The 27,849-nt window shown below is 40.7% G+C and overlaps 1 protein-coding gene across 4 annotated transcripts in view; it reads left to right on the forward strand.

The window, feature by feature from the left end:
• Positions 1–27,177, forward strand: part of LOC105468525 (TATA-box binding protein associated factor 2) — a 119,710-nt gene extending 92,533 nt beyond the window's left edge. For all 4 annotated transcript variants that reach the window (XM_071067881.1, XM_071067882.1, XM_071067883.1 and 1 more), the window contains 2 exons: positions 3,196–3,318; positions 22,135–27,177. In XM_071067881.1, coding sequence (XP_070923982.1) covers positions 3,196–3,318; positions 22,135–22,397 — 386 coding nt within the window. In that variant the 3' untranslated portion in view covers positions 22,398–27,177. The remainder of the gene's footprint in view (positions 1–3,195; positions 3,319–22,134) is intronic.
• The last annotated feature ends 672 nt before the right edge of the window (positions 27,178–27,849 follow it).

The following is a 27,849-nucleotide window of genomic DNA, read 5'->3' on the forward strand; positions in this document are numbered from 1 at the left end:
AGTCATTGAGGAGATGGAGACATTGATTGATACCAGTTTTTTAATGTGTGTTACTTTATTTTCAAATGAACAAATATAAAGTTTAAAATTAGCCAGCTTAAAATATTAAATTGTATCAGGTTGCAACAGAAATTAGCAAAATAACAAATAGAAAAAGTGCTGCTTTTGGCTGTTTTATTTTGGTCTTTTTTAAGTATTTGCTTGTATAAAATCCATCATTCAGATTCTTTCTAGTAGCTCTGATTTCTTTTTTGTGTGTGTATGTTGTAGACTTGACTTCATGTAACCATAGTTAGATTAATTTTTTTTAACTGCAGTTAATGCTGCTTGTAGCACCACTTTCTCTTTTTGCCTGCCTATCTCATATAATATTATGTCAGTCATTTTCATAGGTCATTCAAAAAGCATCATGTTTTCTTTTGAAAATACTACCTAAGGGCCGCGCATGGTGGCTCACGCCTGTAATCCCAGCACTTTGGGAGGCCGAGGCAGGTGGATCACGAGGTCAGGAGTTCAAGACCAGCCTGGCCCAGATGGTGAAACCCCGTCTCTACTAAAAATACAAAAAAATTAGCCGGGCGTGGTGGCACGCACCTGTAATCCCAGCTACTCCGGAGGCTGAGGCAGAGAATTGCTTAAACCTGGAGGAGCAGAGGTTGCAGTGAGCCAAAATCGTGCTACTGCACTCCAGCCTGGGCAACAGAGCGAGACTCCATCGCAAAAAAAAAAAAAAAAAAATTCCTAAGACAACATAGAGAGTCAATATATTAAAATTTACCTTGTCATTTCCTTGTTGATAGGCATTAGGTTGTTTTTCCTTTTTATATATTGTTGGTAATTCTGCACTTTATCTTTTTGTTAAATTATGTTTCTTGGATAAATTCCCCAAAATGTATTTTTAGTGAAAAGATTAATGTTAGCTATATTGTGAGATACATGTCTTTAGATTTTCGTAGCTCTTGATACTTATTGCCATGTTTTTTGAGAGATTATACCAGTTCATATCATAAGCTTTTTCTAATTTTTAAGAAATAAAAGCCTTTGATTAAAGTTACGACATACAAATATCTGCGTACGTGCCACCCAAGTTAACATGTACACAATATATCATGCACGGATGTTTCCTATCTCTTTATCCCTGGTCCTGTTCTGCCTTTCCACTACAAGTAACTACTATCTCACATTTTCTTTTTTTTTCTTTTTCCTTAATTTCATTCTGTTGCTTTTCTTTATAGTGTTCCACATAGGTATGTGATCCTGTATGTTTAGTTGCACTTGTTTTTTGAATTTTTTAAGAAATGGTATAACATGACTTGCTTTTTTTTACTCGGCATTATGTTTCTAAAATTCTTATTGGTATATAAATTGTAATTCTTTAATTTTCTTTATGATCATTATCTGTCATAGCACTTGTCATCAGTGTAATAATTCAGAACTTTTAGAGTAACTGTAAAATAACACGTTTACTGTTTTTGCTTTTGGGGCTTTTTTTTTTTTTTTTTTTTTTAAGATAGAGTCTCACTCTGTCGCCCAGGCTAGAGTGCAGTAGTGCCGTCTCTGCTGACTGCAGCCTTTGCCTTCCGGGTTCAAGTGATTCTCTTGCCTCAGCCTCCCAAGTAGCTGGGACTACAGGCGCGCACCACCATGCCCGGCTAATTTTTGTATTTTTAGTAGAGACGGGCTTTTGCCATGTTGGCCAGGCTGGACTCAAACTCCTGACCTCAAGTGATTCGCCTGCTTTGGCCTCCCGAATTGTGGGGATTATAGGCGTGAGCCACTGTGCCCTTCCAAGTTTACTTTTTAATGCATTTCTTCTATTATGGGTATGACTGTTTGTCTCTTTTTTTCTGGGTAATGTTTCTATTTTTTTGTTTGGAAATCTTTTTCATTGCCCATGGTTGTTGTATTTTAGGATGTTTACATATGAATGAGATTTTTTTTTCTCTTTCGTTTTTAACGTGTTACATTTGTGCTAAAGACTTTATTACTCCTGTTGCTTTGCTTTTTATTTGGCTTTTTGTTTTAATTTTATTTATGAGACCTAAATTATTTTTTCATTATCTAGTAATCTAAGATGAGCTACTAGAATTTGAGAACTTGCTGCAGGTAGGACATGAATCTAAGATACATTTGAAGACTGATAGGTCATGAATTCTTTGGGTTTTATAGTTGAAGCTTAACAGTTATTTTATCTATTCTGTCCATTTAAGTAGACAAGTAGAGAGATGCTAAGTGACTTGCCCTGGATGACATACCCAGGTAGTGGCCAACTAAGGGCTAAATCTTAGGACAAGTGAAGGAATGTGACAAGTGAAGGATTTAAGACATAAAGAGATAAAATATCTTACTCAGAATGTATTTCTGATTTTTTTGATAAGTTTGGAATCAAAACCTCAATCTCCAGATTCCACTACAGTGCTGTTCACATTACGCAATTAGACCATTTTCTGTTTTAAATGTCTTCTATAGTCCCTAAACTATCTTGGATCTATTTGTTGAGTAAATTTTATAATGGTATTTGTTACCAAAATTTGGGGGGCTGGGCAAACTACTCTATACAGAGTTCCACATAAATAATAAAAAATATGAAATGGTTCCTGCCCCAGAATACAGGGTTTAATTTATATGTTCAGCAAGTCATTCAAGCTTATTGCCTCTCTTGAATGCTTTATTCTACTCAGACTTAAGCTTACAAGAACCATGACAAAGGATTAAATTAAATGAGATTTTTAGTAGTTTTAAAATAGTTTTTTTTTTTCTTCTAAAGGCACAGAGTCGCACTCTGTGGCCCAGGCTAGATTACAGTGACATGATCATAGCTCACTCCAACCTCGAACTCCTGGGCTCAATACATCCTCCCACCTCAGCCTCCCAAGTAACTAGGACCACAGGTACATGCCACCATACCTGGCTGATTTTATTTATTTATTTTCTGCAGTAGAGATGTGGTCTCACTGTGATGGCTAGGCTGGTCTTGAACTCCTGGCCTCAAGCGATCCTCCCTCCTCAGCCTCCCAAAGCATTGCCATTAAAGGTGTGAGCCGCTCCACCCAGCTAGTATTCTTTCAACTGTTAGAATTTTACTGTGGATGAACTGTTTCTGTCTTTAAGGCTAGTTTATAAAAACCTGTCAGCCTTTTTTTCTTTTGGGAAACAAAGAAATAAATCCCTCTTTTTTCTCGTTTGGCATTTTAGGGCTCTCGAAATATCGGCCAGCTAGCTCCCGATCTGCTTTAATACCCCAGCACTCAACAGGCTGTGACAGCACACCCACCACAAAACCCCAGTGGAGTTTGGAACTTGCACGGAAGGGAACAGGTAAAAATAATTAATCAGAATTAATATTATTTTGTTGAAGAACAAATCTATAAATGTAATAGAGTTACTTCATCAACTTTAAAAAACCCTTTAAAATTACAGATCTTAGGATTTGGCTTTTTTTGTAATACATTGAGCTTATATTATCTAACTTTAAAGACTATTTTAAAATAGACTTTTCTTTTTCAAAAGTAATGTATTCCTATTATAGAAAACTTGGAAATAACAGAAAATTAAGTGAGAAAAAAAAAATCCCCCATATGCCATTTAAAGATAATTTAAAAGATAATGCCATTTAATTATTATGAACATTTTGCTCTTTCTTTGCCATGCTTTTTCTAAGAATATTATGACAAATGTCAACTTCAATAGAAACCATTTAATTTGTACCTTTATAAAAAAAAAATAAAGGCATGAAATAAAAAATCAACCACTTATCCCCCACTCATATAATTGGTGATTCATTCATGAAGACTTGATGCTATATTCCCTTATATCATTTCACAGTAATTGGGCTTAAGTTTGTGGAATGTACTTTAATTCAGATGTGTTTGTTACCTATTCTGTTTCACATTGTTTTCTGCTTATTCTGTTTCATCACTTACAAAGAGAGGATTATAATCCAAATGAAGTGCAAACATTTGATGCAGATGAACTACCGTGAAACAAAGATTCAGTCCTCAAAATCTGAAGGAACAGGGAATGAAAAAACAAGATACATAAACAAAATCATTTTTAAAGAATAGTTTTTCCAGAAGTAGACAGACTTTACAGTCTGTGAACTTCTGATTATATTCCAGTTGATGGATTTTGGTTATATAAATTATGTTTTTATCTAATATTTTAAAGAGTGCTGTTTATTGCTTTGAGGAACTTATGAATCAACTGTTATTAATAGGGGACTTCAAGTGTTGGAACCGAACTGTCGATTCCCCCCTGGGCAGGGGTCGCCGCGAAGGATCACCGACATGAGATTCACAGCAGAGAGTTATTTATTACTAGCGCGCTAGGGTCCCAAGCTCTAAGTTGGCCCTGGGACCCCGACTGCTTGTTACAGGCTGTTTATATAGGCAAACACAAGTTCAAACACAGTTTATGGCGCGAAATTCAAACAAAGCTTAAGGCGCAAAATGATTGGGTCTAGCTATGGCCTGAGCAAGGTGTCTTATGCTAATTGGTTAGAGCAGGACCTTATGAGGTTTTTTTCCTGGAGTTGTTGATTCCGGGAACTTCGAGGCAGGGTGGGACCCCCGGAATTGGCAGGGTGGGACCCCATGAGGTTGGGTCCTTATCGAGGCAGGGTGGGACCCTATCCAGAGCCACCTGGTGTTAATTTTTTTCTATATGAGGCCTAGTTTCTAAGTTTTATGAGGCCTAGTTTCATTCCCTCCTCTTTTTGTGTCAGAGGCTCAATCTTGAGCCTCTTCTTCAGTCCTGAGGGTCTGGTATTGTTGGGTCAGAACCATAGCATGTACTATGTTTAATCTATTTTTAATAAGGGTGAGTAAGCGGTTGAGTATGCATGGCCCGAAAGTCAGGATGAGCGTGAGCAGGATGAGGGGTCCTAAGATGGTGGAGATTAGGGTGCTAAGCCAAGGGGATTGGTTGTACCAATTTTCAAACCAATTCTGCTGAGATTCTCTCTCTTTTTTTCTCTTGTCTAATCTTTCTCTTAGTTTTGCCATAGAATCTTTAACTACTCCTGAATGATCTGCATAAAAACAACATTGCTCTTTCAGGGCTGCACAGAGCCCGCCCTCTTTCAGAAAGACAATTTCTAGCCCTCGTCGGTTTTGTAATACAACTTCAGACAGAGAAGTCAAGGACTCTTCAAGTTTTGTGATGGATTGTTCTATGGCTCTAAGGTCTTCATCTATGGCTACTCTAAGTTGTTGCAGATGATGGTTACCATGCACTAGGGCTGCTGTCCCAGTCCCAACTCCAGCCGCTACCCCAATTCCTAACATTACGGCGAGGGTGAGGGAGATAGGTTCTCTCTTTGGTCTAGTATGAGTTTTTTGCTCATACCGGAGATCAAAGGAGTCTCCAGAGTGATAGTATACTCGGGGAACAACTTGTACCAACACGCAATAGTGGGTGCCACTGCTAAAAACGGCTGTGGATATACAGGGGGTGAGCCCAGTGTTGCAAGCCCACCAGTCCGTCTCGGAGGGGACCAAATAGTGATTGGAGCTGGGTACTGTCAAGGTTACATTACAAAGATGCTGGTGACTAGGGGGCACTTGGCCTATGCAGGTTCCCGACCCAGAAACTTCAGCCAGGGTTAGTTTTCTTTGTTGTTCCCATGCGCATCCAGTAGGATTGGCGGAGTTAGTGAAATTATTAGTGGAGGCAATGCCTTCATAGTAAGGGGGGCCTGTTGCCAGACATAGCCAGCAAGAGGAGGTAAATTCTGGCTTTGTCTGGTTTAAAGCGAAATAGGAGCCCTTTATGAGATTTAGGAGCCTGTCACCTATTCCCAGGTCAAGGGGCCCGCGGGTGACGTTTTGGGCTGAGGGTGTGTATTTAGAGGAGGTGGAGATTAGAGGCGGGGAGGTGCTTTTAGGAGCTCTTGGTTGGGGCTCTCTTGGTGCAGGAACCAGGGGCTTCCTTGTTTCTGATAAAACTTGGTTTGGTCCTACTGCGACAGGGGTTGTGATAGGGTTGACTATTAATTTGATTTGGATAGGGATTCCATACAGTGGCTTTTGGTATAAATATAGGCCCCATATTAACCCAGATATCCAACGGTTATCAGATTTTGCTGCATCTTCAAACTTGATGCGGACCAGATTGCAAGTTTTTGAATATCGGGTTCTGGTGCAGCGCTGGACAAAGGACATGGTTATGTACCAGGGTTTCGTGGCCCATTTCCATTCTCCATCATTAGTAGTTATACAGGACCAACTAGCGCAAAACAGGGCATTTATTTCTCCACAGGTTTTTCTCATTTCTCCTGTCCTGAATCCGGGACAGGCATAGAACCCGTTCCGGCTTACGGACACCCTTCTAGCCTGTTTTCTCCATTCTCCCCCTTCCATGTCATCTATCTTTGCTATTTTGTCTAGGTTGAAATAGAGGTCAGGGAACCAAGTCCCCATAGGAGCAATTTTTGAGGTTTTATCTAAGACCTCATGAGTACTAAAGTCAATTACCTGCCAGGTCAGGTTATATGGCCGGTGGGGGTTATTACTGTCAGCGACGCAGGGAAGGAGGGCTAGTAATAAGCAAGGGGCTAGACACGAGAGAGTCTTATCTTGAGCGGGTCCTCAGAGCGTCGGAGTCTCCATGTCTTAGGTGGAGTTGGTCCGGGCGTCTCTAGAGCAGCCTTGGCGTGGGATGCGTGGATCCAAGTGGAGATTCCGTCAACCTTTATGGCTGTGGGCGTGGTCAGGAGAACAATGTAGGGTCCTTTCCACCGAGGCTCTAGTCCTTGAGTGCGATGCCGTCTAACGTAGACAGAGTCTCCCACCTGGAAGGGGTGACTGGTCTGTGGATGTCCTGGTTGGTACAGTTCTGCCAAGGGGGCCCAGATTTGGGCCTGTACTGCTTGGAGTCCTTTTAGCCGGGCCTGTAGGTCAGTCTTAGGATCGGAGGGGGAGAAGGAATTAAGCAAGGTTGACAAAGGGGGAGGTCCTCCGTAGAGGATTTCATATGAAGTGAGCCCAAAACGGTTAGGCGTATTTCGGGCCCTTAACAGAGCTAAGGATAGGAGGCGTCTCCAATCTTTTAAACCAGTCTCTAAGGTCAATTTAGTAAGGGTCTCTTTTATTGTTCTATTCATTCTTTCTACCTGTCCTGAGCTCTGGGGTCTATAGGCACAATGTAATTTCCAATTAATCCCCAATATCCTGGCGAACCCCTGACTTACCTGAGAAACGAAGGCCGGCCCGTTATCTGACCCAATTACCTTGGGAAGTCCGAATCTAGGAAAGATTTCTTCCAAAATTTTCTTGGCTACTATGTGTGCCGTTTCTTGCCGGGTGGGGTAGGCTTCTACCCATCCTGAAAAGGTATCTACAAACACCAGTAAGTACTTATATCCAGCATAGTGAGGTTTTACTTCAGTGAAGTCTATTTCCCAATAGACTCCTGGGCGGTTACCACGAGTTCGTTTCCCTTCTGGCACTCGGGTAGCCCCAGCGTTTACCTGCTGACAGACCTTACAGGCAGATGTCACTTGTTCTACGAGGGTACTTGCCTTTGGGATTAGAAAGTCAGTTTTTTCAATCAGTAATTTTAGCTTTCGATTACTCAGGTGTGTCCAGGCATGCATCTGCTGGATCATTGCCAGGGCCTCCTTTTGGGGAAGGACTATTTTTCCTCCTTTTTCCCAGTTTTTAGTGTCTTTGTTTTCTATAGCCCCTATGGCCTTTGCTTCTTCCTGGTCTTCTGGGGTATAAGTATGTTCAATAGTTATGTGGCTGGTTTCGTCAGGTTCTGTGGCTAGGGTCAGTACTTCCGCCATGGCGGCTTGCCTGGCTACTTGGTCAGCCTGTCTGTTTCCTACTGCGACTGGATCCTGTCCTTTCTGATGCCCGGGGCAGTGAATTATAGCCACTTCTTGAGGAGGAAAAAGGGCTTTTAATAAGGCAATTATTTCAACTTTGTTCTTGATTTCCTTTCCTTCTGAGGTTAGGAGACCTCTTCTTTCATAGATACTTCCATGAGTATGAGCCGTTGCAAAGGCATACTGGCTATCAGTATAAATGTTAGCTTTCTTTCCCTTGGACAGCTCTACGGCCTTGGTTAGTGCTATTAACTCAGCCTTCTGTGCAGACGTGCCAGGAGGTAGTGATTGTGCCCAAATGGTGTTGTGGCCATCTACTACCGCCGCTCCCGCCCTCCGGGTACCTGAGTCAAGGTAACTGCTGCCGTCTGTGTACCAGGTGTGATCCGCGTCTGGGAGTTCTTGGTCTTTAAGGTCTTCCCGTGTTCCATGGGTCTCAGCCAGTACTTGCCGACAATCGTGTGGGCTTGGTTGGTCTTCTGGTACCGGCAGCAGCGTAGCAGGGTTTAGGGTGACCGGAGGGCCAAACTGGACGCGGTCCGTGTCCAGTAGGAGGGCCTGGTAGTGGGTTAGGCGTGCGTTGGTTATCCACCGGTCCGGGGGCTGCCGCACTATGGCCTCTAGAGCATGTGGGGTAATAACAGTCAGTGGCTGCCCAAGGGTTAACTTAGCAGAGTCCTTGACCAGCATAGCGGTGGCTGCCATGATACGAAGACACGGGGGCCAGCCAGCCGCCACAGGGTCCAGCTTTTTAGACAGGTATGCTACCGGTCTCTTCCAAGGCCCTAATTTTTGGGTCAAGACCCCTTTGGCAATCCCTTGCCTCTCGTCCAGGAAGAGGGTAAAGGGCTTTGAGGTGTCCGGTAACCCAAGGGCCGGGGCAGACAAGAGTGCTTGTTTTAGTGCCTCAAAAGCCAATTGATGCTCTGTCTGCCAGGTGAAAGGGGTGCTTTCCTTGGTGAGTGCATAAAGGGGGGCGGCCAGTTCAGCAAAACCGGGTATCCACAAGCGACAGAACCCAGCAGTTCCCAAGAATTCACGTACCTCCCTGGGATTTCGTGGTGGTGGAAGGCGAGCCACTGTCTCTATGCGCCCAGGAGTGAGCCACCTTTTCCCTTCACTCAGGATATACCCCAGATATGTTACCTTGGTCTGACAGAGCTGTGCCTTCTTGGCGGATGCCCGGTATCCTTTTTCACCCAGTGCCTGGAGTAGATGCCTGGTACCTTGTATACAGATTTCTTTTGTAGGAGCAGCCAAGAGGAGGTCATCCACATACTGGAGTAGAGTCACTTCTGGATTTTGGGTCCGGAAGTCGGTCAGGTCTCGATGAAGAGCCTCATCAAAGAGAGTGGGAGAGTTCTTGAATCCTTGGGGAAGCCGGGTCCAGGTCAGTTGGCCCGAAATTCCTTTCTCAGGATCCTTCCACTCAAAGGCAAAGAGTTCTTGGCTTTGGGGGGCCAGAGGTAAACAGAAGAAAGCATCTTTTAAATCTAATACTGTATACCAGTTATAGCCTGGTTTTAAGGTGCTGAGTAAGTTGTAAGGATTGGGGACCGTGGGATGGATGTCCATGGTTCTTTTGTTAATTTCTCTCAAGTCTTGGACAGGCCTGTAATCCTGAGTACCAGGCTTTTTTACTGGCAGAAGAGGAGTGTTCCAGGGCGAGCGACAAGGTCGCAACACTCCGAGTTCTAGAAATTTGTTAATGTGCTGCCGAATTCCTATATGAGCCTCTCGGCTCATGGGATATTGCTTGATAGACACGGGCACCGCCGTGGGCTTTAAATCAATTATGATTGGGGCTTGATACTTAGCTAGTCCGAGTCCTCCCGTTTCCGCCCAAGCTTGGGGAAAGTCTTGCAACCAAATATCAGGGAGGCTAGTGATGACCGGAGCGTCGAAAAGCCGATGCTCATCTTGCAGAGACACAGTTAAAATTTGGATGGGCTGACCGTCCCGATCTAATACTTGGGCCCCAGTCTTGGAGAAGTGGATTTGGGCTCCGAGCTTGATCAGAAGATCTCGCCCTAGGAGGGGGTAGGGGCATTCAGGTGCCACCAAGAAGGAGTGTGTCACCATTCCTTGTCCAAGATTAACTGTCCGGTGGTTAGTCCACTTGTGCAATTTTCCCCCTGTTGCCCCCTGGACCCAGGATGTGCGGGAAGACAGGGGCCCGTCTGCCTTTGTCAAAACTGAATGTTGGGCCCCTGTGTCCACCAAGAAGGTGGTGGGATGCCCCCCTACAGAGAGAGTTAGCCGGGGCTCGGGGGGGGCTCCAGAGCCTTGACACCCCTATTCGCTATCTTCACCTAGGGTGAGGACAGCGTCAGGTTTCTTTTGGTCTTTAGGACGCTTGGGGCAATCTTTAATCCAATGTCCCCGTTCTTTGCAGTAGGCACACTGGTCTTTTTCCACTTTTGGCCGCCTCCGCTTCTCTCCCTCTCTCCCTGGTCCTTTCTCTCTCACAACTGCCGCCAGGATTTTTGTTAAATGCTTATCCCTCACTCGGTCCCTACGATCCTCTCGCTCCATCTGTTCCTTCGCTAACCTAGCTTCCTTTTCCTCAGGGGTTTCTCTCTTATTATACACTTTTTCTGCCTCCCTAACCAATTCCTGTAATCCATAGGTTTGGATTCCATCTAGCCTTTGGAGTTTTCCTTTTATATCTAATGCAGCTTGGTCTATGAATGCCATAGCTACGGTAGCCTTATGTTCTAGGGCCTCTGGATCGAATGGGGTATACATTCGGAACCCTTCCAGAAGCCTTTCCATGAAGGCTGCCGGGCTTTCGTCCCTTTCCTGAGTTATGGTCCTTACCTTGGCCAAATTTGTGGGGCGCTTTCCTGCCCCTTTGAGACCCGCCAACAGAGCCTGGCAATAGATTTGGAGACTCTCCCTACCTGGTGCTGTTTCATAGTCCCAGTCTGGGCGGGTGAGGGGAAATCCCTCGTCTATTTCATTGGGAAGTTAGGTTGGGAGACCTCCTGGTCCTGGCACATTTTTCCGGGCCTCCAGGAGGACTCGCTGCCTTTCTTCAGTGGTTAGGAGGACCTGCAAGAGTTGCTGGCAATCATCCCAAGTGGGCTGGTGAGTGAGGAGAATGGATTCTATCAACGAGGTTAGGGCCTGGGGGTCTTGGGAAAAGGAAGGGTTATGGGTTTTCCAGTTGTAGAGGTCAGAGGCAGAGAAGGGCCAGTACTGGACCGTGCGATTGACAGTACGGAGGGGAAAAAGGGAGGATTGCCAAGTGGAAGGGCCATCTGGGTCCTCAGTCCGCCGCAAGCGGAGACGTGGAGGTGTTGGCGGCGGCGTCCGAGGGGTGAGCTTGGGCGGGGCTGGAGAAGGAGACGGGGTGGAGGGAGGGGCCGAGGGAGAAGTTGGAGAAAGGGTAGGGGCCGAGGCGGTAGAGGAAAGAGCTGGGGACAAGACAGGGGGCAAGGGTGAAGCGTAAGGTGGAGGTCCCAGAAGGGGGTTCTGGGGTGGAGGAGGCAGGGGGTCAAGAAGGAGGAGATCCCTCTGGGGTTCATCTGGGAGGACTGGCTTAGGCGGGTCCGGATTCCGATTCTTTGGGGCTTCTAAGGCAAGGAGGGTAGATTGGGATGGGGAAGGGGAATGGAGGAAGGGTTTCACTCAAGAGGGAGAATTTCGGACCAGATCCTCCCAAATAATTATGTAGGCCACCTGGTCCTGGTGTCCGAGTGGCCCAGGATCCATCACTTTTGCTTTAACCTGCAAGATAATTGAGAGGTTAAATGTTCCGTCTCGGGGCCACTCCCCATGGAGGGTTGGCCATTCGGACGAGCAGAATGTTTTCCATCGTCCCTTACGGACTTCTACAGAGAGGTGGTGGGCTCGAGCCCGGACGTCAGGGAAGTGAGTCAGGGTTAGAGACAAAGGAGTCGTCAACGTCTGTCCCATTTCGTCCACGTATAACAAGGACAAAACGAAAGTAACAAAAATAAAGACCAGACAAGTAAGGAGAAGCCGCGCGGCCAGAGAGTGGCGCCACAAGATCACAAAATATTCAGACGGCAGGGGCGGCCTGCCTACAGATTTGAGGAGGCTGACTGAGTCGTCAGCCTTCTCCCAGACTACCGCCAGGGCGTCCCCCGGGGCGTAAGTGGGAAGGTGCCGGACATGTCTGTCCCCCTTCCCCACTTAATTCAGAAGGAGTACTCCCCAGAGTTCAGAGTTAGCCGGCAAGACAGACAGAACAAAACGAAAGTACCTGGTGGGTCCGTTCAGTCAGCAGTCCGTGGCCCGGGCCAGATGGTTCTCCGCCAGATGGGTCGGGGGTCCTCGGACGACCCCACTTCCCGGCCAACGCACCAAATGTTGGAACCGAACTGTCGATTCCCTCCTGGGCAGGGGTCGCCACGAAGGATCACCGACACGAGATTCACAGCAGAGAGTTATTTATTACTAGCGCGCTAGGGTCCCAAGCTCTAAGTTGGCCCTGGGACCCCGACTGCTTGTTACAGGCTGTTTATATAGGCAAACACAAGTTCAAACACAGCTTATGGCGCGAAATTCAAACAAAGCTTAAGGCGCAAAATGATTGGGTCTAGCTATGGCCTGAGCAAGGTGTCTTATGCTAATTGGTTAGAGCAGGACCTTATGAGGTTTTTTTCCTGGAGTTGTTGATTCCGGGAACTTCGAGGCAGGGTGGGACCCCCGGAATTGGCAGGGTGGGACCCCATGAGGTTGGGTCCTTATCGAGGCAGGGTGGGACCCTATCCAGAGCCACCTGGTGTTAATTTTTTTCTATATGAGGCCTAGTTTCTAAGTTTTATGAGGCCTAGTTTCACAAGCAAAAGCAGCACGTTAAACTGTTTTGATGTTGAGACCCCCCAGACTGTTGATTACTTACCGTTCTTTGTGTGTTCTGTGCATTTATTGGAATAGATTCACCCAAAATATGTTTCAGAAGGAAATCAGCTGGGGACTTTAGCCCTTACTTTAATGAGTGAATTTTGATATTTCTTGGCCCTTCCAGAATTTTTGTATTCTTTTGGTTTTGGTTTTGGTTTTGGTGTAATTTTGCTTTATTATCATTATGCTTATTGAAATTGTACTAGATGTAAAGAATTTTCTACATTTTTAAATATTATAAAGCTTAGAGAATTTCAAACTCCTTGACACAGTTTGAGGAGGATGCTTCTGCTTACCTTTAAAAGAAAAAATTCTCTCTGAATTTCCAAGAGTCTAATCAATTTCTGTTCCAAAAAGAGTCAGAATACGTTTGGTTTTTCTTAGCAGTGTGGCACATTAACCTATGTAGAAGCAAATCTGAACACTTTTTTTGTGCCCACCAGTGTGCCTTTTTTATCATTGTTCCTTATTGCTTTTAAAAATACATTTTCACTTTTTTTCAGGTCTTTCTTTATAGGCTTTTAGTTCTCATGACATCATATGGGAAGACTGGGGAGAAAGAAACACAGCCCTAATGGTGGGGAATAGGAATGCATTAACATTTTAATTTTGGCTGCTATTAGTGTAGGGTCCTTTCTTGGCATGAGGCAAAAATGTATACCAGTTAGATGGACTGATCTAGTAATCATAACTTTGAATATATTCTTTAATGTGACTATAATTTCCTTTAAATGTCCTTTTGCTATTCAGTACTCTGAGGCCACTGAGCAAGTCTTAAAATTCAACAGTGATATTATAAGAATGTAGAAAACCTTCATTTTACAAATAACAGTGTTTTGAAGGTTTATTTGTAAATATATTTATTTTAGAATTTTGAATGCAGTTTTTCTATAGTTTTTTCTTTTCTTTTTCTTTTTTTTTTTTTGAGACAATCTTGCTCTATCACCTAGGCTGGAATGCAGTGATGCGATCTTGGCTCACTGCAACCTCTGCCTCCTGGGTTCAAGTGATTCTCATGCCTCAGCTTCCTGAGTAGCTGGGATTACAGGCGTGCATCACCACACCCGGCTAGTTTTTTTTTTTTTTTTTTTAGTAGAGACAGGATTTCACTATATTGGCTAGGCTAGTCTCAAACCACTGGCCTCAAGTGATCACCAGCCTCAGCCTCCCAAAGTGCTAGGATCACAGGTGTGAGCCACCAGGCCTGGCAACATTGTTGTATTTGTTAAGTAACTTTCCCAAAATAGCTGGACAAAAACCTTACAACTTCTACCATACATCAAGAATACAAATATCAAACCTAGCCCTTGTGTGTATCGACGTTTCTGTGAGAAGATTCACTCAGAGCTCCAACTTTTGGCATACGGGAAGCACAACTTTAGCCTAACCCAAGTCAAGTCAAAATGACAGTGAAAAAGGAATTTCTTCTCTTCCTGCCTCCCAGCAGGAGCTGAAGATCTCTTACCATGGCAGCCGACTTTCTTGGGGTTGAGAGTTGCCGTTTCTTGGAGTTGAGAGTTGCGGGTTTAGGAGGGAGACAGCACTGGTGAGGGAAGCTGTGACCTCTCTTCAGTCTCTAGGGATTCTAGATTAGAGGTCACAAATGAGGTTTTTTGGCCCATATGCATGCAGTTCATCAAGCTGAGGCATCTTCCTGTAAGTCTCACAAAAGTTTTTTAACTAGATAACTAAAAATAAAGAGGTTACACATAAAAATATGGATTTCCTTTTACTCTGATGGAAGACATTCGGGAAACAAAGAAAAAAGAAATTCTGGATTTATAGCTTTTCTTGAAAAAGAGTGAGAGGCCCTTTTAGTAAGGCATATTAATCTCTTATGCTGCACCCAGTAGTCTGTTTACTCATTTATGCTGTTCCTCAGGCAAAGGCTTTTGAGTTTCCAGCCTCTGCTTTTTATTTTATTTTAATTTAATTTAATTTAATTTTAATTTTATTTATTATTTGTGAGTTGAGATGAAGTCCTAGATGGCCCCCTTAGAGCCAAGGAGCCAGATGATAATTGAGAACTGGAATGTGTTACAGTCCTTGTCTAGGAGGGATAGAAAAAGAATGTGGATTTAAAGAAGAGACGGAAACTGTTAAGTAGAGGACACGTTATGGTTTACTTTTTAACCTTGCTTCCCCAGTTCTCCCTTTCCTTGCATTTGATAGTAGAATATTTTAGGGCAGGATCATATGTGGGTATTAGATTAAGCCATTGGGATGAGAAGGGAGAAATGGCAAGAGTATTTTCCTTCATTACTTTATTATTTATTTTCCTTTTCCTGAGGTAAGGAAGGGGATACAGAGAAATGGCCATTATGGTTCCCATGGTTTTAGGGATGAACATACAATATTCTCTCCCTTTTCACCACAGCAGCTCCCTGTCTACTACTGCAGAGCCTGAGGTGACTGGACTGTCTGCCAGGTTGCTGTAGGGATTGCAGTGCTGGAGAGGAGAGGCCAGGCAAGGGGAACAAGGAGCAAGGGAATTCCCTAGTGGTTTTTGTGGGAAGGAAGCGGAGAGTTTCTGCAGCTGCCTCGCTAGGGCTGCAGTATTATGTAATGCCTTCTTGCATAAGTCAGAAGAACACAATTCTGGTAAATTTTTTAATTAAAAAAAAAAAAACACACAACTTTTTTAAAGCTTGAGAGCTTGCCCTAGAGGTCTTTCTTTTGAAACTAATATGAAAAACAGCCTTTGATTTTTTTATCCTTAAATTATAATGATATAATTCTACATTTTTTTACAGTGATCTAAACAATCTGAAGAATAGAACTTACACCTTTCCTAATGAAAACTGCAGGTTTTGTGTTAAATTTAAATGTATACCTAAGGTGAATGAATTTACTGGAATTAGCAGATTATTCACGGTTTCTTATCAGCACTTTCATCACATGGGCTGAAAAGCTTCCACATTAGACTTACATTAAGTACCTCTTTCTGTTTGTTTTACATTTGTTAACTCGACTGCAGCTAACCCTTATCCATGGTGCGTTTTATTTGGTCTCCAGGAAAGATTTTACATTAGTAGAACAATACAACTCTGAACATCTCTTTTGTTCTTTCCATATAACATGAAATAGGAAAAATTTTTTTATTGTGAACTAAATGTATCTCCTTTCTCTCATGTATTTGCTATTTAGAAGAGTTATGTGTATTTCACTTTAGTAAAAGGACTTTCATTAGCCTAAAGATGAGTGGTGCCTGTGGATGGACAAGTTAGCAGGCGTCTTGTAAACCCCTGAAAGGATATGTGAAATTATGTGTGTAAATGTTTGTATCAAGGGATGGTAATATATGTATTGTCTTGATAGAGTTCTATAGATGACTTCATTATGCTCCTGTGAGAGTAAACTTTTGTGTGTCCCAAATCTAATTATAAGGAAATTACACTTTCTTACCACCTTAGATTAGACCTGGTAAACATTATTTAGGAAAGATAGATAATAAGCAAAACATATATATGTACATATATATATAGAGTAAAAGAATATATAAACATATATTGTCTATATAGAGAGGGAATAAATAAAACATATTATATATACAATTGTATATATAATATATATACTTCATACAATTATAGTATATAGTATACAATTATAGTAAATAGTATAAATGAAAAGAGCTAAAGGTTGTTTGTGATGATAGGGTAGCACAGATCATTTGTTCTCCTGTTACTGCCAATTAATATATTTGTATATGTGTCTTTTCACATATGCATGAGCATATTAACGGGATTAAATTTCTAGAAAACTTTCTAAAGGAATATAAGCATGTAACACTTTCATGGTATTGCCAGATTGCTTTAATTTCTCCTTTAAAAAAAAGCTTTGGGCCAGGCACAGTGGCTCATGCCTGTAATTCCCGCACTTTGGGAGGCCAAGGTAGGTGGATCATTTGAGGTCAGGAGTTCAAGACCAGCCTGACCAACATGGTGAAATCCCGCTTCTACTAAAAATACAAAAATTAGCCGGGCGTGGTGGTACGCACCTGTAATTCCAGCTACTCGGGAGGCTGAGGCAGGAGAATCTCTGGGAGGCGGAGGTTGCAGTGAGCTGAAAGCACGCCACTGCACTCCAGCCTGGGCAACAGAGCGAGACTCTGTCTCCAAAAAAAAGAAAGGAAAGAAAAAGAAAAAAGCTTTATTATAGAGAACTGTAAAGTAGTCAGACAAGTATAATGAGGCCCCTGTATGTATTACTCAGCTTCAACAATAATTGGTTCATGGTCAGTCTTATTTAATCTTACCCATTTCTACCCTTCTGAATATTTTGAAGTGAATCCCAAATATCATATAATTTTATTCATAAATTATTTAGTATGTATCTCTAAAAGGTAGCACTTTAAAAAGTCATAACCACAGTAATGTTATACCTAAAAAAAGTACTAATTCTTTTATGTCATTAAATATCCAGTCACTGTTTAAATTTCAGTTGACTCTAAATACCATTATTTATTTTTATTTTTTACAATTTATTTGTTTAAATCAGTGTCCACATAAGGTCCACATTCCAGTTGGCTGATACAGCCTTTGTATCTTTTTTAATCTAACATTTCTAGTTCATACCTTTTTTCTTTTCCTCCCTTACAATGTATTTGTTAAAGAAGCCAGAGTTTTGTTCTGTACTTTTTATTCTAATGTTTCCAACTCATACCTCTTTTCTTTTCCTCTCTTGCCATGTATTTGTTAAAGAAACTAGGTTTTGTTCTGTACTTTTCAAGTCTGTATTTTATTAATTTTATACCCATGATATAATTAGCATGTTAAGTTCTCTAGTTTCTGTCAATTTGTAGTTGTATCTAGAATTCTTATTGGATTCAGGTTTATAAAGGGTGTGTGTTCTTTAGTCTGGAAGCATACAATGTCTGGTTGACTCTTTGAGGTTAACCACTATAGATGTTCAACCTAGATTCCTTAATTCATTAAGTTGCAAGATAGTGATATTTCAATTTATACTTTCATTTTTATTTATAAGCTGGATTACTTCTGTAAAGCTAAATTTCTCCTCGTTTACTATTACCCAGTGGTATAAGTCTATAGGAAAACAAAGCTTAATTATTCTATGTATTTAATAATTTTCAAAATAATGAGTTATTGACTAGCAATCTCCAATGCTGATCAGTCATTTTCAGTCTGTCACAATTATTGTCCTTATCATATTCAGTTTGTTCCATCTTTGGACTGAATTCATTTGATAAGACTTTAACTTCTTTGCAGTTACACCCTGTGTTTCAAGCTCATCTTGTAAATATTCTGCCATAGACCTGAGATTAGCCATTTGTCCTAGGAGCCCTGGTTTCTAACTCCTTTGTCCTTGGTGCTAACTAATCCATTGTCTTCTTAGTAGACTTCATGTATCTCAAGAAAAATGCAAGATTTATTACCAATATTTCTTTGATGCAAAGTGTAAGGCCACTGTCTAGACAAAAAAAAATGGATTCACTTTTGAAGTGGTTTTAAGTATTCTTTGGAAAGATTATACCTACAAATGCTCATTTGCCCATTAGGCAACTGAGAAGTACAGGTTCCAACATAATGATTGGCTTTCTGCAATCCAAGTAGTTTGGTAGGTATTTAGGATTAAATGGTAAAACTTCTCTCTTCTCTGAAATGCAGAAGAGAACCTCAAGCTCCCAAGAGTGCAGACAGCCAACGAGAAAGCTGCAAAGTCTGTTGATATAGAATGATTAAATAATGAGATGGAAGCTAAAGGAATTTGTTCATGAGACTTTAAAGCTTCTTATTACTTCTTATCACCCACCTGTGTATTCTGTTAGGTGTTGGCCTATTTTCCCATATTTATAGAATCAGGAACATATTCATGCAATTTATGTATTAAAATCCGAATTAAAATATGGTAGCATATATGGCTGAAACTAAATCAGATAATCCTCAATATTTTTGTTCTTTTAAAGAATATCTGGGTGCCAATTATTACAGAAGATATAGTTCCCCAAACTTGCCTCTATATATAAATAAGATATTTAGCTTTTACTTTAGTATTAGTTTTGGCTTTATTACAAAGATCATTAGTATAAGAAATAGAATTTGAGGATACTAAAATGTGAATAATCTGTGAGAACAGAAACTTTAATTTGTTCACATGTTCTGAAATATTAGAGCAGTGCCTAACACAGAGGAAGTACAGGAGTCAAATACCACTTGAATGGATGAGCTATAATAGTTTTTGTGCATTATTCTTCTCTCCTCAAAATCAGTGACCTTCAGGTTGTATTTAGTTGGACTAAGCTCACTTGACATTTAAAAAGAAACACAACTGTATAATTCTGTTATATTAATTAATTCATTCATTTAACAAGCTTTGTTAAGGGGGCGTGCTAGGGGATGATAGAAACTGTGCTATATGTTGGGACACAAAGATGAAAAAGACAGACTTCCTGTCCTCAAGAGGCTATCAGTTTAATGGAAGAGACTCAAAGACAACAGAAATACAGCAGTCCATGTTTGTGTAGATGGACACTGTAGCATCGTGGTTAAGATTAAGACCCTGGAGTCAGGCTCTTCAGATTTGTAGCTCAGACCCGCCAGTACCACCTTGGGCAAATTACTTAAATCTCTCTTTGACTTAATTCCCTTATCTGTATTATGCTGTGGAAACATGAAGGAACCAGTTCCTTTGGGAAATTTGAAGAAAACCTTTCAAAGAAACATTTGAGTTAGGTTTTAAATTATTGAAGAGACTAAAATGTTCTTTGTTTCGTTATCTCTTCCTTTAGGTTGCAGCTTAACCATTACTTTCCTGGAGAACTTTGCCTCTCTGATCCCCCCTTCCCCCAACTAATTTAAGTCTCCTATTGTGCTCCTGTTTCACTTTATGTTTTGCCTTTTTATTTACTCAGGTTCACTTACTCAATTTATTTCTTATTTGCTAGTCTGCTATCTCCTAGGAGGGAGGAGGGCTGATATCTGTCTAGTTTATCCATATTTTCCCCAGTTCCAATTAGTTTCTGATGTTTGTTAAATGAGTATATCAGTTAAACAAAGAATAAGGAAAGAAGGACATCCCAAGCATAGGGAATAGCATTTAGAAATACACAGTGTTATGAAAGGTTTAGCCTAGAGTAGTATATAGAAAGGAAGAATGGGAGGCTGGAAAGGTAACTTCAGGACAGATTACGAACTGTCAATAAGTAAAATTAGTACTGCAATGTAATTTTTAGAAAGCTTCTATGGTGATATCTGTTTGGGTGAAAACCATGATTTGGGGACAGGTTTGGATCAAAATTAGTGCTGAGAAATTTACTTTTTAAAAAAAAGAAACTACATTGAAATCTATTTTAGTGAAAAGTCTTTTTTTTTTTTTTAAGCTAGTTTGGATTAATATATATAATATATATTTTCAGAAATTCCTGCACTGAAGTCCAAGGAGTTTGTCTTTTGTCCTGTCAGTATAACCAACTGGGTTTTTAAGCAGATAAAAAGCAGCTTTGTTTAGGAAGACCATGATGCAGCAGGGTTTCCCAGCCTGGACACTGTTGACATTTTAGGCATAATTCTTTGTTGGAGGTATAGGGGTGTGTTGTGCATTTTAAGATGTTTGCCAGCATTCTGGCCTCTACTCGTAGGATGTCAGTAACAAAATATCTCTGAACATTGCCAATTGCCAATTTTGTCCCTTTGGGGGCAGAATCACCCCTGGTGATCTGAGAACCACTGCTGTGAACTACATATACATTAGACACTTAACCCATAAGATACTTCAGGCAGAGAAACCTTAGTGACTAGGAGGAGACTAGTACCAAGTACCTATAATACTAGTACCCATAACCCCGATGAGGTGAGGTGGTCTGAATTAATACAGTTGCAGACTGGATTAGGATGGCGGGTGGATTTAAGAGATACTTATGAGAATCAACAAGATTTGGTAACCAGGTAGCTCTGGAAGGGAGGGTATCTGAGATGAATCTTGGGCTTAAGTTGGCTGCATATAAAGCAATGCCATTAACCTATGGTAATAGAGATTTGTTTCTCAGAGTATGGCCCAAGGATTATAGGCCTGTGGGTCTGGAGGAAAAAGCAAATCTGTACACTAGAGTTGGAGAACTACTATGATAGATTCCTAGACTGATAGAATGTTAAAACTGTAGAGAACCTTTGAGGACATTTGATCTAGATTTTTAGATGATAAACTAGGCCCAGAGAGATGAAGTATAGCTAAAGGCTAACAGGACAACCTAGTCTAGAGTATGGGCCTGCTAATTCTGTTTCTTTCTTTGTAGTGACACTACTCTCATCTGTGTAGAGAGACAGATGTTCCCTTTATAGACTCCCCACCTTTTCTGGGTTTCTTAAGCTGTGTGTTCTGAATCTTCTTAGAGTTCATGTTGTCTATCCCTAGAAATTGTCTTAAGGAGCTATACAAATGTTTGATTTTCACTGAGATACCATTATCAGTAGCTAGAATATCATGTTTATGTGTATATCAGTTGTTCTCCAGATGGCACAAAGAAAATAGAGTCATCCCTTGCTATACACAGGGGGGATTAGTTCCAAGACCCCTCCCCGGTGTACGAAAATCCATGCATACTCAAGCCCTGCAGTCGGCCCATATGAGAAACCAGCTTTTCTATCTATACGCAGGTTTGCATCCTTCAAATCTGTATTTTCAATCTGCGTTTGGTTAAAAACAAAAAAAGTCCACATATAAATGGGCTCATGCAGTTCAAACCCATGTTGATCAAGGGTCAACTGTATTGTCATCTCCCCCTCCCCAATACCTTAGAGCAGAAATGTAGTTGAGTGAGTTATGTTTTCATTGACCAGTGTTGGTCGTTTGTTGTTTGTTTATTAAGATGGAATCTCACTCTATCACCCAGGCTGGAGTGCAGTGGCATGATCTCGGCTCACTGCAACCTTGGCCTCCCAGGTTCAAGTGATTCTCCTACCTCAGCCTCTCGAGTACCTGGGATTACAGGCGCCCGCCACCATTCCTGGCTAATTTTTGTATTTTTGGTAAAGATGGAATTTCACCACATTGGCCAGGCTGGTTTTGAACTCCTGACCTCAAGTGATCCACCTGCCTTGGCCTCCCAAAGTACCGGGATTACAGGAGTGAGCCACCGCGCCCAGCCCCAGTGTGAGTCTTAACTTATAACACCATGTGTAATATTGTTTTTTCATAATACTTAGAAAATACTAATTTTTAAAAGATTATTTGGTAACACACTGGTATATGGCTGAATCGGTAGACTATAAGGGACTATATATTCAACTTCCTGGCCACAATGCTGAAAAACTGTGTGTAACTAATTACATGTCTTATTTAGATACTTCTCTCATTCCTAATAGAAGTGATAAAAATTTAGGAATCCCTCTTTACATACTGTCATCACCTTCCTCCTTCTTTATTCTGGCTTTCCCTATTATCAACAGGAATTCATTTGGGTATTTTTAATCTTGAAGGTAAAGAACAATCACCTTTGGAGATGGGTATGCATCCAGTGGCAAGCGCTCCACTCTCAGTCTTTACTAAGGAATCTACAGCCTCCAAACACAGTGACCACCATCACCACCATCACCATGAGCACAAGAAAAAGAAGAAGAAGCACAAACATAAGCACAAACACAAGCATAAGCATGACAGTAAAGAAAAGGACAAGGAGCCTTTCACTTTCTCCAGCCCTGCCAGTGGCAGGTCTATTCGTTCTCCTTCCCTTTCAGACTGAGAAGGGGACAAAGAGACCTTTCCTTCCATGTCCAGAAGAATGTATGTAACTAAAGCTTTGTCCTCTCTGATGAATGATAAAAGGGAGGGGGGAAAGGATTTGCCTCTCCTACAGAAATTCTGAATTCATTTAAGTACTAAGCATTTGATTTACATTATTTATACAGTTGGGATCTAATTAGGAAAATGTGTTTTGTAGTTCTGGATAGACTATTTCTTCCGCTGTTTCCTCCTCAAAACATACACACAGAGCAAACTCCTTTTCATAAAAGCCCTCATATCCACTGGCAGTCCCCATTCGCATCATGCTCTCCATGTGTACTGCCAGAGTCAATTATGTTTGAAAGCCTTTGGTGGATGTTATGGGGCAAAGTATGATTTACACAGAAGCAACTGCCAAATCCGTGGTGCAACCACTATCTCCAGTGAAATATTGTATAACACCATTTGGAACTACTGAAAAGACAGAGGCTTTTCTACAGGGCTCTTCCTTATTGCACCATTTTTGTATTAACCATAGAAACTAAGCATCAGAATTTATGTACAAAGAATATGTTATTTTTCCTTTTGCTCTGAAATACTGAGATTTGGGGAAGCAAATCTTTTTTAAAAAAATTTTGAATAACTATCTTTTGATAACACATTCGGCAGTTATGATGTTGGAATTTAGCAGAACTATCAAATCCAAAATTGTTTTCAAATCAAGATGTTTAAATTATAAGTTGTTTTGTTTTCCAGTAAGTATGAATGAAAATATTCATATGTAAAATATGTTTTGCTAAATTTGGACAATTTACACACCCAACATTTACTTTTTCCAAAATTATTTCTGTGGGACACAAAGTATACCTTTAAAAAGGTGACCTTATATATTGTTTATTAACATAGAAATAGACAATTTGGCTCTCATACCATAAGCATTTTAAAACACATATGAAACGTTTTGATTTCATTGTATGGTGGTGTGTTTTTATTTTTATTTCTGAATTTTCCATATGCTTTAATACTTGTTTAAGAATATTTTTATATCTGTTCCATTTTTATCATTTCCCTTATCGTTAGAAAGTTTGACAAAAATACTTGAATATTGGTTCTCTAAATATACTTTTAGTTGTGTTTAACTTGTTTAATAAATAACTTTTTAAGTTGATCATTCTGTCTTTGTAGCTTTTTATATCTTGTGTTACCTTCTTGTGTGTGTATATGTAATAAACCTCTCCACATACTTTGCAGAGAGCTTTGTGAATAGGTGGGATTTTTAGCTGGCCTCACTAGGAGGAATGATTTCAGTAGGCGGAGATGGAGTAAAGTTCTCTCAGCAGAAGAAACAGTATCTTCAATGGTATGTAGCAAAGCATGGGTGTGTTCAGGAATTAGAAGGCTGTGTGGTTGGCCTGGAGTTTAAGTGCAAAGGGAATATGATCAGATATTGAAGCGCCTAAATGACAGTTATTTAAAGTTTCAATTAATTGAATGTTGTCCAGCTGAAATTATTTTTGGAAAATAGGATATTTTAGAGTGTATAGTGATACCATGTATAGAATTCCCAACTTTGAAAATTCTAAGCACACATTTCAAAATAATTACTTGTGTTATAGGAAGACATTGATAAATAATAGCTACCTATTATAATTCAAGCACCTCTTGTATGCTAGGCATTGTACCAGGAAGTTTGTGTTATGTATATTATTTCTTAATCAGATGTTTATATTAGATGTTTCTTCCAAGGAACATTTTTTTATGGTGAAGTCTCGATTATTTAAGCTTTTATTTGGGAGCAGACAATGCAAAGGTATTTTATTCACATTTTTGAAATAGATAATTAAACACAATGCAGTTTCAATCTAAGTCTCCAGTCTCTTTTCCCAGAGGCAGTACTTTTTGACAGTATTATATATATCTTTCCAGCACTCGTCTATATATATATTTCCATATATTTTTACAATATGTACAGATTTTTTAAAACAAGCAGTAGCATATAATACAGACTTGCAGAAATTGTTTTAATTATGCTTTATCTTTTATGGCTTTTGCATATTATTGCATAGTTACAAAGAACTTCCTTATTCTATGATTATATAATTCTTTCACTTTTTTTAAATGTTCTTAAAATTTTATGTTTCAGGTTTACATTCTTCATCCAACTTGAATCCATCTGCAATTTATTTTAATAAAAAAAGAGGGGCTCAACTTTTTTTTCCTTCTATTTAATTTTTTCTTTTTTCTTTCTTTCTTTTTTTTTTTGTTTTGATAGGGACAGAGTCTCACCATGTTGTGCAGGCTGGTCTTGAACTTCTGGCCACGGGCCATCCTCCCACCTCAACCTCCCAAAGCATTGGGATTACAGGCATGAACCACCACACCCAGCCTTGCCTCAACATATTTTTTAAGTTCCCTTTTAATTTCTTCATTGACTCATTGGTGGTTCATGCATTCAAGAGCATGTTGTTTAATTTCCATATACTTATGAATTTTCTGAAGTTCTTGTTTTGACTTCTAGTTTCGTAATTGTGGTCAGAAAAATATGATTTCAAGTAGAATTTTCAGAATTTTGAAATGGACTGAAATGTAATTGAATTGACAGAAATCAAGAAGATTTCAGTCTTCTTAAATTCACTGAAGCTTGTTTTGTGCCCCAGCATGTTAGATTCTGGAGAATGGTTCATATGTGCTCCAGAAGAATGTATACTCTATTGCTCTTGGATTGAATGTTTTGCTTAAGTCTGTTAGGTACATTTGGTCTAAAGTGTTAAAGTTCAGTGTTTCCTTGTTAATATGTCTGAATGATCTGTCCATTGTTGAAAGTGGGGTATTGAAGCCTCCTTCAGTATCTCCTGCAATACTATATTACAGTCTATCTCTCCTTCAGATCCTTTATTAAGATGCTTTGATGTTGAGTGCATATATATTTACAATTGTTACACCCTCTGAATGAATTGGCCCTTTTGTCATTTTGTCCTTTGCCTCTTTTTTATAGTTTTTGGCTTAAATTCTATTTTGTCTGATACAATTTTTAATGTCACCCTGATACGTATACTATTTGGACTATTTTTATCATCAAAGTATGGTTTCCTTTACAATTATATATTATTCTAAAAATTTTATTACTACTTAAAAATCAGGGCTTAAAAGTATTTTTACTGTCCCGGGCACAGTGGCTTACGCCTGTAATCCCAGCACTTTGGGAGGCCGAGGAGGGCAGATCACAGGGTCAGGAGTTTGAGACCAGCCTGACCAACATGGTGAAACCCCGTCTCTACTAAAAATACAAAAATTAGCTGGGCATGGTGGCACGCGCCTGTAATCTCAGCTACTCAGGAGGCTGAGGCACGAAAATTGCTTGAACCCGGGAGGCAGAGGTTACAGTGAGCTGAGATTGTGCCACTGTGCTCTGGCCTGGGCGACAGAGTGAGACTCCATCTCAAAATATATATATATATATGTGTGTGTGTGTATATATATATATATTTACTATAGTAAAATGACACATAATTAATGAGACCTCCTTTGTTTATCATACTAGAATATTGTGGCTTTATAAAATTTCCGAGCAACTGCTGTTCCATATACAAATTTTTAAACTTATTACCTGTGTAACTTAACCACAGTAATTGAAGGTCAGTCCACTCAGCATTGTTTCTTTCTGAAACAAACTCGCTTTATTTGGTTTAGCCCAGTAATCTCTAAACATTTTTGCTTTTTTATTCCATTCATTTTCTTTAAAAAATGAGTGTACATATCTAATGCATGTATATTTATTATATGTAAATATATATGTATTAATATAGTATGTTCATTATAAAGTATATGTAAAGCTGAGCATGGTGGCTCATGCCTGTAATTCCAGCACCTTGGGAGGCTGAGGTGGGAGGACGGCTGATGCCAGGAGTTCAGTATCAGCCTGGGCAACACAGCAAGACCCCATTTCTACAAAAAATGAAAATGAAGACAACCAGGCATGGTGGCATGAGCCTATAGTCTCAGCTACTCAGGAGATTGAGGTGGGAGGTTCGCTTGTGCCCAGAAGTTTGAGGTTGTAGTGAGCTATGATCATGCCAGTGCATTCCATTCTGGGCGATAGCACAAGACCCAGTCTTAAAATTTTTATTTTTTTCTTGAGACAAAGTCTCACTCTGTTGCTCAGGATGGAGTGCAGTGGTATGATCTCAGCTCACTGCATCCTCTACTTCCCAGAGTTAAGCAATTCTCGTACATCCGCCTCCCGAGTAGCTGAGACTACAGGCATGCACCACTATGCCAAACTAATTTTTGTATTTATAGTAGAGACAGGGTTTCACCATGTTGTCCAGGCTGGTCTCAAAACTCCTGACCTCAGGTGATCCTCTCACCTCAGCCTCCCAAAGTGCTGGGATTATAGGTGTGAGCCACTGGGCCCGGCCAAAAAAAAAAAAAATTATATTTTTCATTTTCATGTGTTTACTTTTGAGGCAGGGTCTTCCTTTGTCACCCAGACTGAAGTGCAGTAGCACAATCACAGCTCACTGCAGCCTCAACCTCCTGGGCTCAAGCAATCCTCCCGCCTCTGCAACCCAAGTAGCTGGGACTATAGGCACCCACCATCACACCTGGCTAATTTGTATTTTTTTGTAGAGATGGGATTTTGCCATGTTGTCTATGGTCTCGAACTCCAGAGCTGGTCTTGAACTCCTGAGCTCAAGCAATCCACCCGCCTCAGCCTCCCAGGGTGCTGGGATTACAGGTGTGAGCCACAATGCCCAGTGAAATTATAATTAAAAAAAAAAAAAAAGAAGAAAGTGTCACGATAGGATAAAGATGAAGTATTAGGTTGGTGCAAACGTAATTGTGGTTTTTGCATTACTTTCAATGGCAAAAACCACAAATATGTTTGCACCAACCTAATAAATTATTTGTTAATGTCCTGCAGTTTGTGATAGCTTCATACTAAGTACTGAATTTATGAAGCCCCAATGTAAACTTAGTTCAAGGTTCATTAGTAACAAAAGTTTGTCAATTCATAATTCAAATTATTTTAATTTTTTTTGCTTTTTTTCCTCAAATCTGACTATGAGATTAAAAACTTACCATTTATCTTGCAATATTTAAGTACTTTTTATGCCTTAACTATTTAATTTTAGGCCAGGCGCGGTGTCTCACACCTATAATCCCAGCACTTTGGGAGGCTGAGGCGGGCAATCACCTAAGGTCAAGAGTTTGAGACCAGCCTGGCCAACATGGAGAAACCCCATCTCTACTAAAAATACAAAATTAGCCAGGCGTGGTGGCGTGCGCCTGTAATCCCAGCTTCTCAGGAGGCTGAGGCAGGAGAATCGCTTGAACCTGGGAGGCAGAGGTTGCAGTGAGCCGAGATCGTGCTGCTGCACTCCAGCCTGGGCAACAAGAGCGAAACTCTGTCTTAAAAAAATAATAATAATAATTTTAGCAACAGCCATATGAGATAGGTATTATGATTA

The sequence above is a fragment of the Macaca nemestrina genome, chromosome 8, assembly GCF_043159975.1.
Source record: "Macaca nemestrina isolate mMacNem1 chromosome 8, mMacNem.hap1, whole genome shotgun sequence".
In the NCBI taxonomy this organism is placed as follows: domain Eukaryota; kingdom Metazoa; phylum Chordata; class Mammalia; order Primates; family Cercopithecidae; genus Macaca; species Macaca nemestrina.